At 38.1% G+C, this 16,997-nt stretch overlaps 1 protein-coding gene across 1 annotated transcript in view; it reads right to left on the reverse strand.

Annotated features, from left to right (window-relative positions):
- Window positions 1–6,971: 6,971 nt before the first annotated feature.
- Window positions 6,972–16,997, reverse strand: part of PDK3 (pyruvate dehydrogenase kinase 3) — a 60,442-nt gene continuing 50,416 nt past the window's right edge. Inside the window, exons 10-11 of the mRNA XM_074814613.1 lie at window positions 12,741–12,854; window positions 6,972–11,620 (exon numbers count right to left, since the gene is read on the reverse strand). Coding sequence (XP_074670714.1) covers window positions 11,477–11,620; window positions 12,741–12,854 — 258 coding nt within the window. The 3' untranslated portion in view covers window positions 6,972–11,476. The remainder of the gene's footprint in view (window positions 11,621–12,740; window positions 12,855–16,997) is intronic.

Raw genomic sequence — 16,997 nt, forward strand, 5'->3', positions numbered from 1 at the left:
TTCTCTGGTAATACTTCATGGTCTGTGCTATACAGGAAATACTCTACAGACTCTGGGGAGTCATCAGGATTTTGACTACTTATATTTTCCTCTCATCATTTTGGTAGCTCAGCTTTTCATTTACATTTAGGTTTTGGATAAAAGTCTCATCTCCATAGGCAGGGGGGATCGCTTTTGCTGCCCAGTAAACTGTGTTAAACAATCACAGCACAGCAGCAAATACCTGGGAGAGCCCAGACACACATCTGAGAGGGGGACACCCCAAACCACTACCCTGCCCAATTCTCTGCCATTGACTGTGACTTCAACAAGTACATGTGTCCTGGTTTCAGCTGGGATAGAGTTAATTTTCTTCCCAGTAGCTGGTACAGTGCTGTGTTTTGGATTCAGTGTGAGAATAATGTTGATAAGGCACCAACGACATTTTAGTTAGGGTAAGTGCTACTTAGCAACAAGTCAAGGATTTTTCAGCTTCCCATGCTCTGCCAGCGAGCAGGTGTACAAGGAACTGGGAAGGAGCGTGGCCAGGACAGCGGGTCAGAACTAGCCAAAGGGATATTCCATACCGTAGGACATAATGCTCAGTATATAAATGGGGGGAGTTGGCTGGGGGGTGGATCACTGCTCAGGTATCAGTCAGCAGGTGGTAAGCAACTGCACTGTGGATCACTTGTCTTTTCTTGGGTTTTATTTATCTCCTTGTTATATTCCTTTTCATTACAGTTATAATATTTTATTATTAGTGACCGTATTTTCTATTTTATTTTAGATTTATATTTTTGTTATTAAACTGGTCTTCTCAACCCCTGCATTTTACGTTTTTTTCCAATTCCCCTCCCCATCCCACCGGGAGGGGGGAGGTGTGAGCAAGCAGCTGCATGGTGCTCAGCTGCCAGCTGGGGTTAAACCACAACACAGGAGAGAAGCAGGATTCCCCTTTTTAAAGCCGTGTGAAATTCCCTGATCAATAGAGGATGCACTCGCTGGTGCACGTGCATGTCAAGTCTCACGTGTATTTCAAATTCTAGAAGCAGCTTGCTTACGATAAACTCTGCCCTCTTCAGCACGCTGTGGTATTTTTAACCTTATTCTATCATTCTCTAATCATATTTCCCTAGAAACAAATCCTGGTTTTCTGTAAAATAAAAGTAACTGTGAACCACAAAGCCATCATCCACTTAGGAAAAGTAGGTGAATTACAGCCTGCTCTTTACAAGGGACTAGCTTTGAATACCAGCAGGGTTGTGTTATTTTAATGTACTAGATGCCATACTAGTCTCTAGCTTTTTTCATTTCAAAACTAATGCATAAAACAGTAGGAACCCAGTTACTTTGCTACTTGGCCATACTGAAGATATTTTGCATCATCAGTTTAAAAATTAACTAGTTTCACTTTTAACAGTGCCCTGAGCTTGCACTGCCACAATACATGATTAAAAGCCGAATGTCAAAACAAAATATGAAGCTATACCCCAGAAAAAATTCCTTTTTTTCTTTGGTTATCCAAAAGATCTTTCCCAAATGCGTGCATTTATTCCAGGAAAGAACACAGACATTTTGAATATTCATATTGTTCACATGCAAATAGAAAACTGCATAAGGCATATCTCCTGTATAAGAACTAACAAGAGTCCCCCCAAATAACTAGTGTCCAACTAAATGTTAATCCAATAGTGTAGTAAATCTTAGGTGGTTTATTTTTTTTCTTTCCCCTTCAAGATCACCTTTTCTTCAAACCACCCCACAGCACATGCTTGTATCATAGACACACAGAGAACACTGAGAACCATCAGAAAACACCAGCAAGCTCACAGTCTGTATCTTTTAAAAAAATGCAAGAAAAAAATAATGCCATGAAATCAAGCACCTCTATTCTGACACCTTTTGACTTCCAGTTTCTGGCAGTTCAAGTCAGTTTGTCATTAAGAACATAAACTACACAGAAGCTAATTAAAATGCAGCAAGCCATTATGCAGAGTGGTGGTACTACCACGCCATCCGCAGAACTGACTTCACCCGTTAACTGAATGAAATTATATCTACAGGGAAGTGCCCAGGATTATCTTTTTGCATGTTTTACCCAACTATTCAAATGTTTTCGAGAAACAAAACGTTAGAGATTAATGATATATTTGAGCACTGACAGTTGTGTATCAAGCACCTTGATGAAATACTTTCATATGCCATTAAAAAAAAATCTAGACCTTCAGTTCTCTTGCTGTAAAACACGACGTTTAGCAAGCCAGCATTCTCCATTAAGTGCACAGAGTAGCAGCCAGACAAGATGTATTTAGATATACCATAACAAAGCATAACTCCAACCTCTTCATCCATCACAACCAGCTACTTGCAAAATATTTCATAAAGCTGGTAAATTTGTACATTATAACATAAAGAACCAGGCCATTTTACTTAGTGCATAACATAGCGGGCAGTTTTCAAGCCTACTGCATCGTACTGACACCCGTTCACTGAAACGGACACCCATATCTGAAAATAAAGAAGGAAAGAATATTGTTTCCCTAGTGGTAAAACTTAACTTTTAGTCCACCAACATCCAGAGACATAGAAACTACCACACAGCCACGACTCACATGCACACACAACACCCCAGGTTCCTTTACCTGAATGCAAATCTAAGGGGCTAATCAGCCCCAAGGATTATATCAAGTATTCTCATACCTATGAAGAGACTTGTTAACATAAGAATAAAGAGCAAAGTGAAACAGGCAAGGGAGGTGCTCACAGAAAGCGCAGGGGAAGCCATGCCCACCACCGACCACCTCAAGTCTGCTAGGAGGGCTCCTACATTTTAATAACTGACATCTCACAACAGTGCAAGCGGGCATCAGTTCCCATAACCACAAGAAAGTTTTAATGAAGCTGTCCTTTGGAAGCTTTCTAATACCAAAACTCAGTCAACATGTGACCTTGAAACCTGGCAGGACTGAAGTCTTCTTCTGAAAAAAGTCTTTTAAATCAGCATATTTACAGGCACCTGCTCATTTATTAATTTCAAGAAAAGAACCCACAGTGCAGATCAAGAAGGAAAATCATCTTAAAACTGCCAAACCATGTCTCCTAGTTGCACAGTAGTAGAAGCAAAGCAACATGCCTGTTGCCTTGGACTAGGACACACAGAGGAGGATAGTCTGGGCCAAAGACAAAAAATTATCCAAGTCGCTAGGTAGAGAAGGGTTTTCAGATTGCTGTAACAAGTTTTCTGAATGGCTGATGCTCTTAGACAAAATACAGCAGGCATTAGTTACTACACTCAATTTTCTTCTTGCTACTAGAGATGGTACAAAAGCTTAAAGTAAAAACAGCCTCTGAGTTAGATGATGAATATAAACTGATTTGACAAAAAAATGTTTACTTTTTCCTATTAAGCATGCCTGATGTTTTGTATGCCAGATTTCATTTAAAAAAACCTGTCTACTGCAAGACTTCTCTTGCCATTCAAATTAACAAATTTAAGTACTGGATGAGTCTACAAGTCTAAAAAAGGCATGAATCGTATGATGAGAAACTGATTGCCTATTACAAATAGTTCTCCCACATAAGCCCATGTCCTAGAGCCATAAATCTTCATTATACTACTGCTGCTGCAACTAGTTGCTTCATATTCTACAGACAGCTACTGACAGATTTTGCAATTTTGAGCTACTTAACCACTCAGCTCCAGTGAATATCCTAACCATGGCAAATGGTAAACAGCAAGAAAGTACAACACAGATTTCTTCTCATCTGAAGTTTTAAAATAAACTCATCTGAAAGAAAATTATCTCAGTTCTAGCAAAAATCTGACCATCTGGAGCCTCATTTATTACTTAATAAGAAAGTTAATGAGTCAAGCAGACTGGGTCTCCAGGCATTTTCCTGCTCTGGAATTGCTTGGTAAGAAACTTTTTTTTCATTTTCTTGAATAAGTTATGAACGCATATAAAACTTTATGAAAAGCTGAAAAAATTTCAAGGTAGAAAATAACACCCCAAGGCTTCTAACAGATATTTCAGGTGTCAAGAATAATCCAAGAAACTTTAGCTTTAGGGAGATTTTTATAGCAGAAAAAACACAAACCCAAAAGGTGCTCACAGGCTCTAAGAAAACAGTGTGTGGTGACAAACCACACTGACGTACCCAAAACAATCAGATACTGGAGTTTCAGAATTCCCCAATAACTCACTTTTGGTCCTAAACCACTGTAGGAGCTTCTGCTGCTTCCATGTCAGGAAATCAAGAACCCCAAGCAGCAAGGATGAATTGGAGGCGATCCTTAATGATATTGAACATTAAAGGAAATATCACACTCCACAGAACTATTAGGAGGTGTTAAAACTGTAGGCTTCATCTCTGTTCAATTCAAAGGAAGCATCAGCACTGCCAAGATAGGTAGTTCAATCCCTACCTTCAGCGTCTCACTGAATTTGGTCCCTCTAAATCCTGTACATCTGCAAACCAGCAGCCTGAAGTGCTGGGAAGCTGTGCTGCTGCTACCACAGTAACAGTGGTCATTCAAGGGGTTAAACACTCCTTCTGTTACTTGCATTGATATATTAAACCAATGAATTATTAAATCAATAAATTAAGTCTTGATCAACAGTAAGGGCTATAAAACCAAAGGCAAAACCCCCATACACTTCTATAACAAAATGGTTCACAAAACCACAATAGTCTAGCTGAATTTTAGTGAAGTTTGAAACATACATAGCATATGGATGGCACCAAAACTGTAATTCAGCTCAATGTTTTGCCAATGCTAACACCTTTTCTGCTTGTAAACCTGTGTGTTCCCTCAAAACCAAGAATTTGGAGAACATGAAACAAAGCTCATTTTTTAAAAATATTACTTCATATTTTCAAATGGCCAAGTTCCCAGTCACCAAATAAGTTTAATTTATAATTGTTTCAACTTAATGCTCTTAAACTGTAACTGTTTCTAGATTCCCCTATGAAAGTGAGAAAAGGAAAATTTTGGGTTCTTGCCAGTGATTTTCTATTTTAGGCAGTTATTCAGAAACAGCAGTTTCTAGACCATAGAATCATAGAACAGTTTGGGTTGGAAGAATCCTAGAATGGTTTGGGTTGGAAGGGACCTTAAAGATCATCTAGTTCCAGCCCCCCTGCCATGGACAGGGACACCTTCCACTAGACCAGGTTGCTCACAGCCCCGTCCAACCGGTCCTAAGAGGCCCAAACTTTTCTTACCTCAGTGTTCTGTGAAAGGAGCAGTGAATACTAGTTAAAGCAAAAGTCACTAGGTTAACCCAATTCTCTTAGACTACAAAAGAAAAAATTAAGTTTTATCCCAAAATACTACAGGTACACATTCCCACCTGCACTCCCTCACTTCCTCACTCCTGCCTCAAGCTACAAACCTACAGAAACCAGGGAGCTTATCTGTGTAGAGAAAGGAATAACGTAGAAAAATATTTGCAGAAGTGATGGACCTAGAGTAATTTCTGTAGTGATTAGTTTTTCAAGAAGCCAGACTCCCACAAATGCTTTTGCAGTGCCATTATTTTGTAGGAAGAGACATCTTCAGATCTGCAATCAACAAAAAAATTCTTATGTTTCAATTTTTCTGCTCAAATCAAGTACAATTTTGTTTTCCATACAACTGTCTTGGTAAATATTTTGGTATCAGATCCTTGGCATAACAGCAAAATCAAGAATTGTGAGGTTCAGCTATGTTAGGATGTAATTTTATCTTTTTAAAAACAAATCAGGTCTTTTGCCACAAGAATCACTGAAAGGTAACTTCAGAATGAAAAGTAGAGTTTCTTCTGAAAATAAGCATTTCACAGAGAATCACATCTGACAGGAATAAAACATATTTATGAAAGACATTAAAAGTTTTAAAGTCTTAATCTACCTGGAAATCTGATACAAACTGGATCAGATTAAATGTACCTGAAAAGTCAGAGTAATACAATACAGAAGCAATTGCATTTATATATAGTTCTAGAACCAACTTAACAAAAAATAAATTATGCATGAGATTTTAATAATAAATCTCAGGGAGGTGAAGGGAGATGGACATGGAAATGCTCAAATGTATGTTTCCACAGAAGATTTCAAATGGCTTTGTGACAAAACAGGCAAAGAAAAATACTTCTATCTAAAATTATTCTGAGCTCCCAACTGCAGCTCTCTGAGGGTGTCCCTCTGTCGACATGTGTGAAGTTGACCTTGGGCTGCTTCACAAACTAAGCTCCAAGTCTGTGAAACCAAACCAGTCCCTTAATGTCATCGTGTAGTTTTTACATATTATTCTTAGCAAAGGAAAGAAAAAAGGAAAGTAGAGTATACACAAATTATAAACACTGGTATTGGACTAGAATCAATTCCAACACAAGTTACAGAAGACTCAAATTTAAAACATCACCAAGTAATCTCATGAAAAATTAGCTTCCCTCTCCTCCACTATAGGTTCAGTTGATTCAAATGATGCCACCTCAGGGGAAAGGCAACACGAGACTTCTTTCCCTCTTGGATGCCAGCTGCAACACAGGCTAGCTCACCAGTAAGAGTTCTGCCCCACAACCAATGTCGGGAACAAACTAACTTGATCTCCACCCACATCAGAAACTCACACGATAAAACCCAATACAAGTTTAGCACTGGGAACAGTTCATCAGAGATGGCAAGCGTGAAACAGCTAGCAGGTCCCTCGTGTAAGGACAGTCCTTGCTGCAGAGCCGAGCCCCCCTTGGAAACATGCCCCGCCATGGCCTGATATGATCTACAGAGGTATGAATTTCAAAGGACTGTCAGTCTGGCACCTCTTGGCAGTATTCAACTCAAAGGAAAAATTTTAATAAATCAATTAATATAAATTTGTTAGAATTATCACAAACACACCAATCCTACTGATGCTACATAAAAAAAATCTCAGGATTTAAGAAACAAATTCTCTATGCCAATTTCTGAGATCTTTTAAGGCAACATAGTACTGCAATTAAAGCACATGAACTTCAAATTTTCTTATTTATTTTTAATTAGAAAGCCACTTCAGTTACACAAGTCTTCATTGTTTCAAATTAATGTCAACAGCGTAAGCCCTGATCCTGAGAACAGATTCATTTAAGTGAGATTACTCTCATACACTGTTTACTTGTGCAAGTATTTGCAAGATTCAGCCCTGAAGTTGCTACACAATTTATATCCATGTTCCTCATTGTGAATAAACTCACCTTTGAACTCAGTAATACATCGTTCTGTCATGTGCCATCATATTCTCTTAAGTTCTGCAAAAACATGTTTATATACATTAATTCATAGGCAGGTGATTACGTCAGGAAGAAGAGATGAAGAGCTATTAGAAATTACAGCATCTATATGGCAACCGAGGAAACATGCAAGGAAACCGAACACCACACAATCAGACATGGTTATCCTCAAGAGATAAATACTAACAATAAAACATTTAGGCTGTTTTCCACAAAATTATTTATATCACTCAAGACCACTTTGCACTTTGTAGCACTTAACACATATGGATCTAGAAGTGCTTATTAAATGGGGTGTATGTGTGGGGGTGGGAAATGTCTTCCCTGTCAATGAGGTCAAGATTTCACCCTAAATACTAAGTTTGGGTGCAGGTGAATAGAAGATTGCACTACACTGAAAGATCCTTTTTGCTCGCTTTTTAGAGAAAGTGAACAGCTGTTTCAAAGCAAATTCTACATGCCACTGAGGACAAAGAAAAGTGTGTTATCCAGTTGGAGCAGCAAGTGTAGTTTACACAGTCAAAAAGTAGCTTGAGTTTTCCAAGAACACTACAATTAATACCCATATTCTTTAAGTATGTGTCAAGGGACCTGCTAGAAACACTGCCCAAGAGGTAGCACAAACTGCAGCAGGACCAAGACTTTCTCAGTACTATCTTAGGTCATCACAGTAAAGTACAGAGGCAAAGACTGCGTGTTTGAGTTGCAAAAGAAGCATTTCACTATCTTCTGAATATTTCTCATCAAGTGCTGCAACCTTGTTAGTCTCAAAACAAAGCCTAGAAAAGCAGGGGGCACAAGTATGTATACAAGTTGGAAAGACTTCAGTATCTACTAATATTAAACTAGGCAGGGGATTCATAAGATTACGTTCAAGACATACACCAGAAAAATGCACAGTGGACAAAAAAGTTAAACCATTTGTTACACTACAACATATAGAAGTTGTTTGTAAATTCTCAGGAAGAATGGAGGAGTCAACATCTCTTGCTCAGTTTGTTTCTATTAATCACTAAACACAATAGATAGGAAGCATTTTCACTGAAAACATTTCTTCTGTTTATGTGTCCTGTAACTCAAGACAAGCAGGTTGCAATAACATTAGCAGGCCATACATCTGAAATCCATAAAAAAGAAATATACTTTTATATCATCAGAAAGTCAGGAATTAACAGACCCAAGATATCAAAACAAATAGTTATAACAAACTCCTGTCAAAGGTAGAAGTAACTGTAGTTAAACTAGCCACATTAAAACCCCATCCATCCTCATTTTTCAGGCATACCCATTGAAAAACTCTTCTGATCAAAAGGTTTGCTGCTGTTGTTTAAGACAGTTTTCAGACTAATACCCCTATGTAGAAGAAACATGGCATGAGGACAATGAGCAAAGAACAATTTATGACATACCCGGGATCTCCACTAAAGCACAGGTGCCTAAACAAGGTTGGAGAGAAGAAAAGTTGCTTCTTGCTTATGTTCACCATAATGCCCATGAACAGACCCTGGGAAATGGAAAAAAATGCATTCCTTGTGCTCTACCTTCCTGCTTTGAGCTGTTTGTACACGCTCAGGGTTCTTGAAAATAGGTGCCATTTCAGGGCACTTCAGTTTTCAAGTACTAGAGCCATTCAGTCCTGAAAGTCAGCCAGTTTTTGTGTATAAAGGAGTGAAATGACTAATGTACTGTAACATCCTCCACGGTATCTTCAGCTTTCATTCACTGGCTTCCATGATTTATATATTCACTTCATGAAAACAAGTTCGATATGCCTGGCATCTTTTTTTCTTTTCTTTCTGTTCCCCCTCCTCTTTATGTATAAGGAGACAGTCAAAAAGAAGCACCAGGTCAGGGTTTACTACCACAAAATATGATTGCTAATGAAAGCTGAAACTCAGCTTCTTACACAAACTTATTCCTTGGAATGTTTTAGGTAATGACCTAAAGAAGAACTGACCACACGCAACTGGGAAAATAGCAGTTTCATCACAAATTTCTATTTTTAAGCAAGCCCTCCTCTGCCATTACTAGAAAACATATACAACTTGAAGTGAATTTAAAGAACAGTAAGAAGTTATGGGTGAGAGCAGAAGTTAAGTGACTAAATTTTAGTAGATGTGACTTCCAACTGGTGTTTCAGTCAAACGATTACTCTGATTTCACCCCAGCAGCATCACTGTATTGCTTGAATAGCAATTTGCCTTCTCTGCAGCAGTGCCTGCAGTCATGGGAAATTATTGCTCTGGAGACCACATGTGTTATACCCTCCCCTGGCCAGGGTCAAACAAGCCCAGTTCGGGGACAAGGAGGACAGCCCCATCCGCACGCTCCTTCTTCCTACCTGCTGGCAGAGGGGGCGCAGAAGGGCACCACTGACCAGCTAATGGGTCAGACAGCCTTCAGCAGCTGTCCTGGTATTTCCACCTCTGACTAGTATGGCAGCGCTCTGCAGAGACGCCTGTGAGAAAGCCTTAAAACAACCTAGCACTCCAACATGACTTATCTGTACAGTGTAGTAAAGCCCGCAGAACCTCAAGTCCTGCAAACTCGTGAACTATTCAAGTACAAATTCTTGAACTGACTGCAACAGGTAAGAGCAAGGGTTTGCAAGGTAAGGACTGACTCCTCAGAAACCGGGCTATATGAAGTTTATTGCTCAAAGCACTTTGTAATCCTTTGACAAAACGTGCTACCTAAGTGCAAAGTATTATCGTTAAGTCAAACCAAGATTTTTCTAAAAATACCTAGGAATTCCTCAACATTTCCCTGTTTGCCTAACAGATCGGTTCTTTATAAAAATAAACATTGGGAGGACAAAAGGGACAGTTCCCCTAAAGTTTCAGTAAACAAGTTTCATTTTTCCATGCTAAAATCTGCAGTATCTTTCAAAAACATATCAAAATACCTAAGAGAAACTGAGGGTGCATCAGAGTTGCTTACAACTCATCTACTTTATTTCCATGGCTAGGATGTCACCAGAACTTCTAAATTTCACAAATCTTTCTGAAAGGCAGTAGTATCAGAAACAGTATTTGGCAATGACTTGGTGAAGAACAGTTTCCTAATAATCCAAAATAACCTTTACAATACATTTAAGGGGAAAGTACTTAGTTTTTTTCTCTTAGATTTTCTTCCCCCCTTAAATCAGGTACCAGCTGTGTTTTGTCCCTCCCATTTCTATGATATTTCCAGTTTCATGTATTTAGACCAATGACTCTTTCCAAAAGCTGGTGTACAACATCTTTATATACACTACAAATGCAGATTACCAGACTATAGTCAGACATTGAATATATAAATAACTTTGCAAACTATTTACAGGATTTAAACTAATCAGGTTCCAAGCAACCAACACTCTTAAGGCAAATTCATTTGTATGACTGTCTGTCCGGCCTTTCAGCATTTCTCTCCCCTCCTCAACCCCCCAAAAATCATAGGCAATAAACATGAAATTGAATTACCCCCTGCCCCTGTATTGACAGAATTTCTCAGATGGAGAGATGATCTAACCACTTATGATCTTTCCTCAAAACTAGGAAAAATGTGTAGAAATGCATTTCTGTGTTAGTGTGTCAAGAAAATCATTAAGGTGCATACCAAGAAGTGGTAGTCCTAGTGTCTTATAACAACATAATTTTTGTATGCACTTGACAAATGGGTTTCGGAATCTGGGGAAAGCATCAGTTTAAAGCTGCACAATCCTTTGTAGAACTATGTATTTATAAGCTCATTAGATAAAAGATCTGAAGAGCTCAAAGGGATTTTCTGTAACAGGTGACACTGTGCAATATAAAATGCAGCAAAGAGTGGATTTTCAAAGCGTATGTTTAACTACATTAGAATTTTTCTCTTACACCATATTGCTGTGCAAGATACTATTCACCATTTAAAGGGATTCTGCACATCTTGCCAATCCTTATACTGGAATAAAAATTGGCATTTCAAATAGTATCTTTTTGTTACCACATTTTATTCTTAAGTGCAATCACAGTGCAATCCCTTTTGTCAATGCATGACTGAAGGAACCAAGCATATTCTGGTGAAGTAGACAGGATTCACATACCAAACGTGCTTAGTGCCTTCCTTTAAGTCCCAATCATCACTTTGTTCTTAATATTTTTCAATGCCCTGATTAGGTCTTTGTTTGGAGATAATTAGCTATTGTGGTTTGAAGGATTTGGAACAAAGCAGAGACTTTATACTGAACGCAGAGGTCATCTCCCACAGAGACAAAAGGTGGCAAATTATCGATTAGCTTTATATTTAGAAGCATCCCTTGGTTCACTGCTAGGATTGCTCCAGTCATCTGCTTCAGGTGTGGTCTTGTAGTGTCGCCATGCTGACTTATTAAAAACGGGAAGTCTTTCAAATGATTCACTTGAAAGGGCCTATGGAAAAACAAAAGCAATGGTAAGATATCATTAGAGAAACTAAGAGCAAGATGATACTCTGGGGAGTTTTACAGTTACAACTTCTGTATTGAACAAGTGTCTCTGTATTGAACAAGCGTCTCAATTATCCAAGTGTTAACATGTCACAATACTATTTTGAAAGTACTTTAGCTGTGACTAATCACTCTAGTCACAGTCAAAGTACTAGCCATAGTAAAAGTTAAAAGAAAATAATAACACTTTAAAATATTTCCCTTCTTTCCAGGGATACAAAGATAGCAAGAAAAAAGAGTTTTGGTCAAAGACATTTTAGTGAAATTTGTCACTGACATGGGGCAGACAGATACTTTACTTAAACATTTCACTTCAGCAATCTTGGACTCTGTCAGCACATTGATCTGTGAGGACTGATCTAGTTCAGTCCATTACCATGCCTTTTTCCTCTGAGGAAGCCCATACCTTTTTCCTCCACACATACATGAACAGGATTAAACCCACCAGAGACGAACGTTAGCGCAGGATTCCACAACTCACTTGCTACATACAGCGAGGCACAGTGACAGCACTAAGTCAATGGCCTGCATGTGAGCTATACGCTATATTCTTTTGAATTTCCTGATGAAATTCAAGCACCTAGTTTCAGCCTTAAGCCCCTTAGTAGCCTGGGATCTCCCAGAAAAATGACAACAGGATCAATACAGCCTATTGCACAAAGGTCAAGAACGGCATGGAATAAAAAAAACATTAGTCAGGAGGTAGTCAGTAGTCTTCTCAGTTTTATTGTGGTCAAAACTTCTAGAATCGAAAAATATTAACCAAAACTCTCTCTCATCACACAGTTCTCTGAAAATTCAGCACTTATGACAGATTAAGAAAATGCAAAGATCCAACACAGCGGACTGAAAAACAAAAATCAAAGCAAACTAACTAGTATTTGTGCCAGGTTACTATTTATAACCTTGGATTTTAGGATTCTGCGTAACTGATTTTGATAAAATATAAAGAAGATTAGCAATTGCAAATTTGAAAACAAGTTGAAGAGACAAAGTTCATTTATTCAGCCTGCTATAAACAAACTGCAATGCATTACTAGCTTCTAAAAGGATCAAATTCATACCTTCAAATAAATTACAGCATCTGAACCAACGCCTTCCATTGAGTAGAGTTTAAGGTCACCTTGAAAGTACCTAGCATACAGACGAGAAATTGGCAAGCCATAGCCAAAGCCAGCCTACAGAAACAAGAAAACAAAAGGGAAAACATGATGGAAAGTTTTAAAAAAAGCAACCCATCATGGCAATTATTTATAAAACAGGAGATACCTAAATATTAGATTTGCATCAAATTACTTTTCAAGCTTTTCTTTGTTACTCAGCCTACACTAAGCTGCTATTCAGCCTTTTGAGCAATGTCCTTTTTTCCTAGGCATAATTTTTTTAGTTTAAATCCAGAAAGGTGAAAAATATCAGAGTCCTGTGCTAGGACTACCCTGTCCATTTTGCACTTTCTCAAAGAGGCATGTAGGTATAACATACAGTATATGCAGCTTCCTATCACCAAAGAGAACTGATACTCTCTACTGCTTCCTCACTATGATTACCACTGCTATAATATTCCTTTCTATTTTTGGTAAAAATCAGATTTTTGACAGCACGTTTTTTCTCCCCCAAGCCTAGGATTATTATTCTCAAACGTCTCCACACTTAAGAGACTACACAAGAAAGCCAGACACAACTCTGTTCACTTCATCTAGGTCACAGTACTAAGTGATTGCTGATGCCACACTGCCACAGAGATCAAAAGACTACTGCAGAAGACTTCATACAAAGCAATACAATGCAAATAATCCTTGCTGTTTACCCATCTAACAAGAGATCAGGATTCCACAGCACTGAATGATCTCTGAGGACTGAGACCCTGTACAGACCACATCATTTTCAAAGCATAATAGACTTGACAGGTACAAATTTTAGATTTTAAGTTTACAACACTAATATTGATAACCATAGCTGCAACAAGGTCAACACTTGGCACCTTTTCCAAACCATTCTTGTCATAAAAAGTTATAAAAAACCAAGTCTCCCTCACTGAGCTAGGGAGTAAGATTTTGGTCTACACATCAAGTCCTTCAGATGACTATCTGCTGAGAACCACAGTGGTTGATTATTCACCCAAAACCACCCCCCCCTGAATTTTTCAGGACTATTCAGAGCAATAAAGGAAGGATTCCAGACCCACAAGCATTTGTCAAGAAGGATATACAATGCCACGGAGTGATACAACTTTTCTATAAAGGTGGATTACAAGAAGAATTAAGACACCTAAAATTTTGGAAAACCAATACACTCATTCCACTATAATACTCCTACAAAGGCAACCTGACAGATAACTGAGAATCATGCCCTGAATCTTAAAAACAAAGCCCCAAAATGATACAACAAAGAGAAGGCTAAGAAGGACTCGCAAGCTTTATACACAGCTAATAAATGGTATCACTTCACAAGAAATCCCTTGACGGAGGGTTGAACATTAAAGAACAGTATCCATCACAAATTCTCTTGCTGTCATCTACTATCTCTACTAGAACTAGTATCTTTTGACCTCTTTGCCTTGTTTTTACGGAAGTCTAAATTTAGTGATCTTAAATTGGTTAAATTGCTCACTCAGTTCTGAGGAAAATGAGAAACAGAAATGCCAAAGATGCCCTTTCTACTCACACTGCTTGTCATAGTTATTAGTGTTTATTTCCACAGTTAAAACAGTTGCTTAGCTGCACTTTTTCAAACAGTATGCTTTAAAAACTTAATTCTCAAGCACTCCCATTAGAGACACATGCACCACTTTCAAACATCTGGTCTTGAAACTAGATGCATTTTTTTCTTAACCTCTAAAAAATTGATGTTATTTGACTTAGAACTAAAAAAAATTCCAAAAGCTGACTTGCATCTTTTCTGAAGAACAGACGATAAACACATTACAGAAATGAAAAAGCACAGCAACTGAAAGGCAAGTTGTAGGTAGTACATACCCCCAGGAATAGCTCCAGTAAAGTGCAGTATCAAGCAATCCTGAAAACTCTCTCCAGAATTACACCTCCTTAAAACCCATGCCTAACTTCTGTTTGCCTCCTGCTCCTTCCAGGAAAATATTTTTATGCTCTGTGCTAGCCCACATAATTATTTCATGCTGCTCTCTTCCAAAAGTTTCCTGTCAGTCTCTTCTCTACGTTGTCTTCAGGGTATTTTCCAAAACAGGTAGCTTACAAGAAATATGAAGACAACAGATCCCAGATGAGTACCTTAAAGCAAGACCCTGAAAAAGGTCTATTTTGCAAAAGACCATTAACAAGAAGCAATTACTACACAGGTCTGTGCTAGACCTAGAGGACAGAATATAGTCAATGATGGCACATCTGCCTTGAGAAGGCAAAGCTTTTTAGAGCCAGATTCTCATTAGATATTACAGTATGCATTATACAAATAGGAAATTATTAGATTTCTGTGTTACTAGTGTCTTCAGGTTTAATTAAGCTTAATTTAAACCATGTTTCTCCCACTATAAACAAATGCTGCCGAAGAGAATCATCATTAAATTCTCTAAGAACACCTAATTATCATTAAACATTACCATGTGTTTCTAATGTTTCCACTATGTGTATAGCAGTACAGATGAACACAAGCCCTGCTAGAATCCAAATGCTGCCATGGTAACAAGGTTTCTCAGCAGTTTTTAAACAACATTTGCAATGACACCAAGAAAGAATTTTCACCTAGTAACAAAAAGATCCCTCTTCCACCCTCCAAGTCCATGAACGTTTCATAAGCTAGACAGGAGATCATATAACAAGGGGAGGGAGTGTTAGAACAGAAAAATATGTCTGTTTACACTGCAATTTAGTTTAGAGTATTACCTAAGTCAAGAATGACACAAGCACAGACCTACCTACCTTCTGGAGCACCATAATTCCTAAGTGGCTTGGTCTTTGACACTAAGCAGTAAAGGAATTCTCCCTCTATACAGGCTTCAAAGAGGATTTATTCAGAACCTTTCTGATGAAGGATTTTTATTTCTAGGCTGACATACAAAGTAAAGCATAACTGTTTTTATAACTGGATCTGGGACACAACATGTAATGTGTCAAGCTTCACTGCTAAGTGAAAAGTGGAAAGATATGCCACAGACTCCCAGTTCTTGACTGTTTTTCTTTCTCCACACACATATAATTAATAGAGCTTAACTCTTCTCGACATTCAGTCATGTACAGGCATCGATCAGACTCACAGGGTAAAAGCTGCCAGGTTCACAAGAGAGGGGCATAATCTGCAGGTCTGACTACAGTGATATATAGACTGAAGAGGAAAACGAGGCTTGAAAATGGGGTACAGTAGAAGAATACTAACGATAAATGCCACAGAATCAAAGCAAGCGGTCTTGAAGATGAGGAAATAAACACAGGAATGCATTGCTAAGATGCATGGAGAGAAAAAAAGAATGTCAATCCTAAAATGAACACATTTTACAATCAGAGCGCCACAAAAGAAGAGACATTTTAATAGTGAATACAACTGGTAATCAAGGTATAAGTTTATAGTGAGAACAAGTTTCAGGAAATCCTTGTAGGCTGATATAGTAAATTGCTGATCAAAGTGAGACAGAACAAAGGCAGATTATGAATCAAGATTCTACCATTCTTGACAAAGAAAAAAGTTTATGTTTGAATTAAGGCCCGTTCCCTATCACTCATCCCATTCAAGATTTTTTATGAGCAAAGCAAAAAGTTTGAAACATTACTAAAATGTGTTGTAGAGGCAGGAGCTGTGAAAGATTAGTATGTCAATGCAGATACAGAACCGGGTTTCACACCTATCACGGTGGTATCAAACACTGGTGAAAAGAATCCAATATGCTTACGTGCCACAGTGTTATGAACTGTGGACTAAGACAGTACCATAAAGACTTTCTGCTAAAGGTCAAAAAGGAAATTTATTATCTCTGAACCACTTTGAACTGGTTTCACCCTCAGTTCACTTATTTATATCAGAAATAGTCACATACTCTCTATACCACATTTTATTAGCTAACTGAAGACACTTCAAGCACAGAAGTATCAGCAGGAAAAGAAAACAAAACAACCACTTAAGAACATACTAGATGAGAGTGTTCCTGAATAGGGAACGGAAATTTCTTAAAGAATCAACTTTTTCTAAACGATTTTTCTAAAGGATCAACTTTTTTTAAAGGATTGCATCAGAAGCAAGAGAGAACAAAGATAAGAAGAGGCAAGAATACAGTATCAATATCAATCCACTTATTGAAAGCCAGTTAAATGGAACAGTAGCTATATCACTTTTGTCACAATGAACCTAATTCAGAA

The sequence above is a fragment of the Strix aluco genome, chromosome 2 (genome assembly GCF_031877795.1).
Source record: "Strix aluco isolate bStrAlu1 chromosome 2, bStrAlu1.hap1, whole genome shotgun sequence".
Classification (NCBI taxonomy): Eukaryota; Metazoa; Chordata; class Aves; order Strigiformes; family Strigidae; genus Strix; species Strix aluco.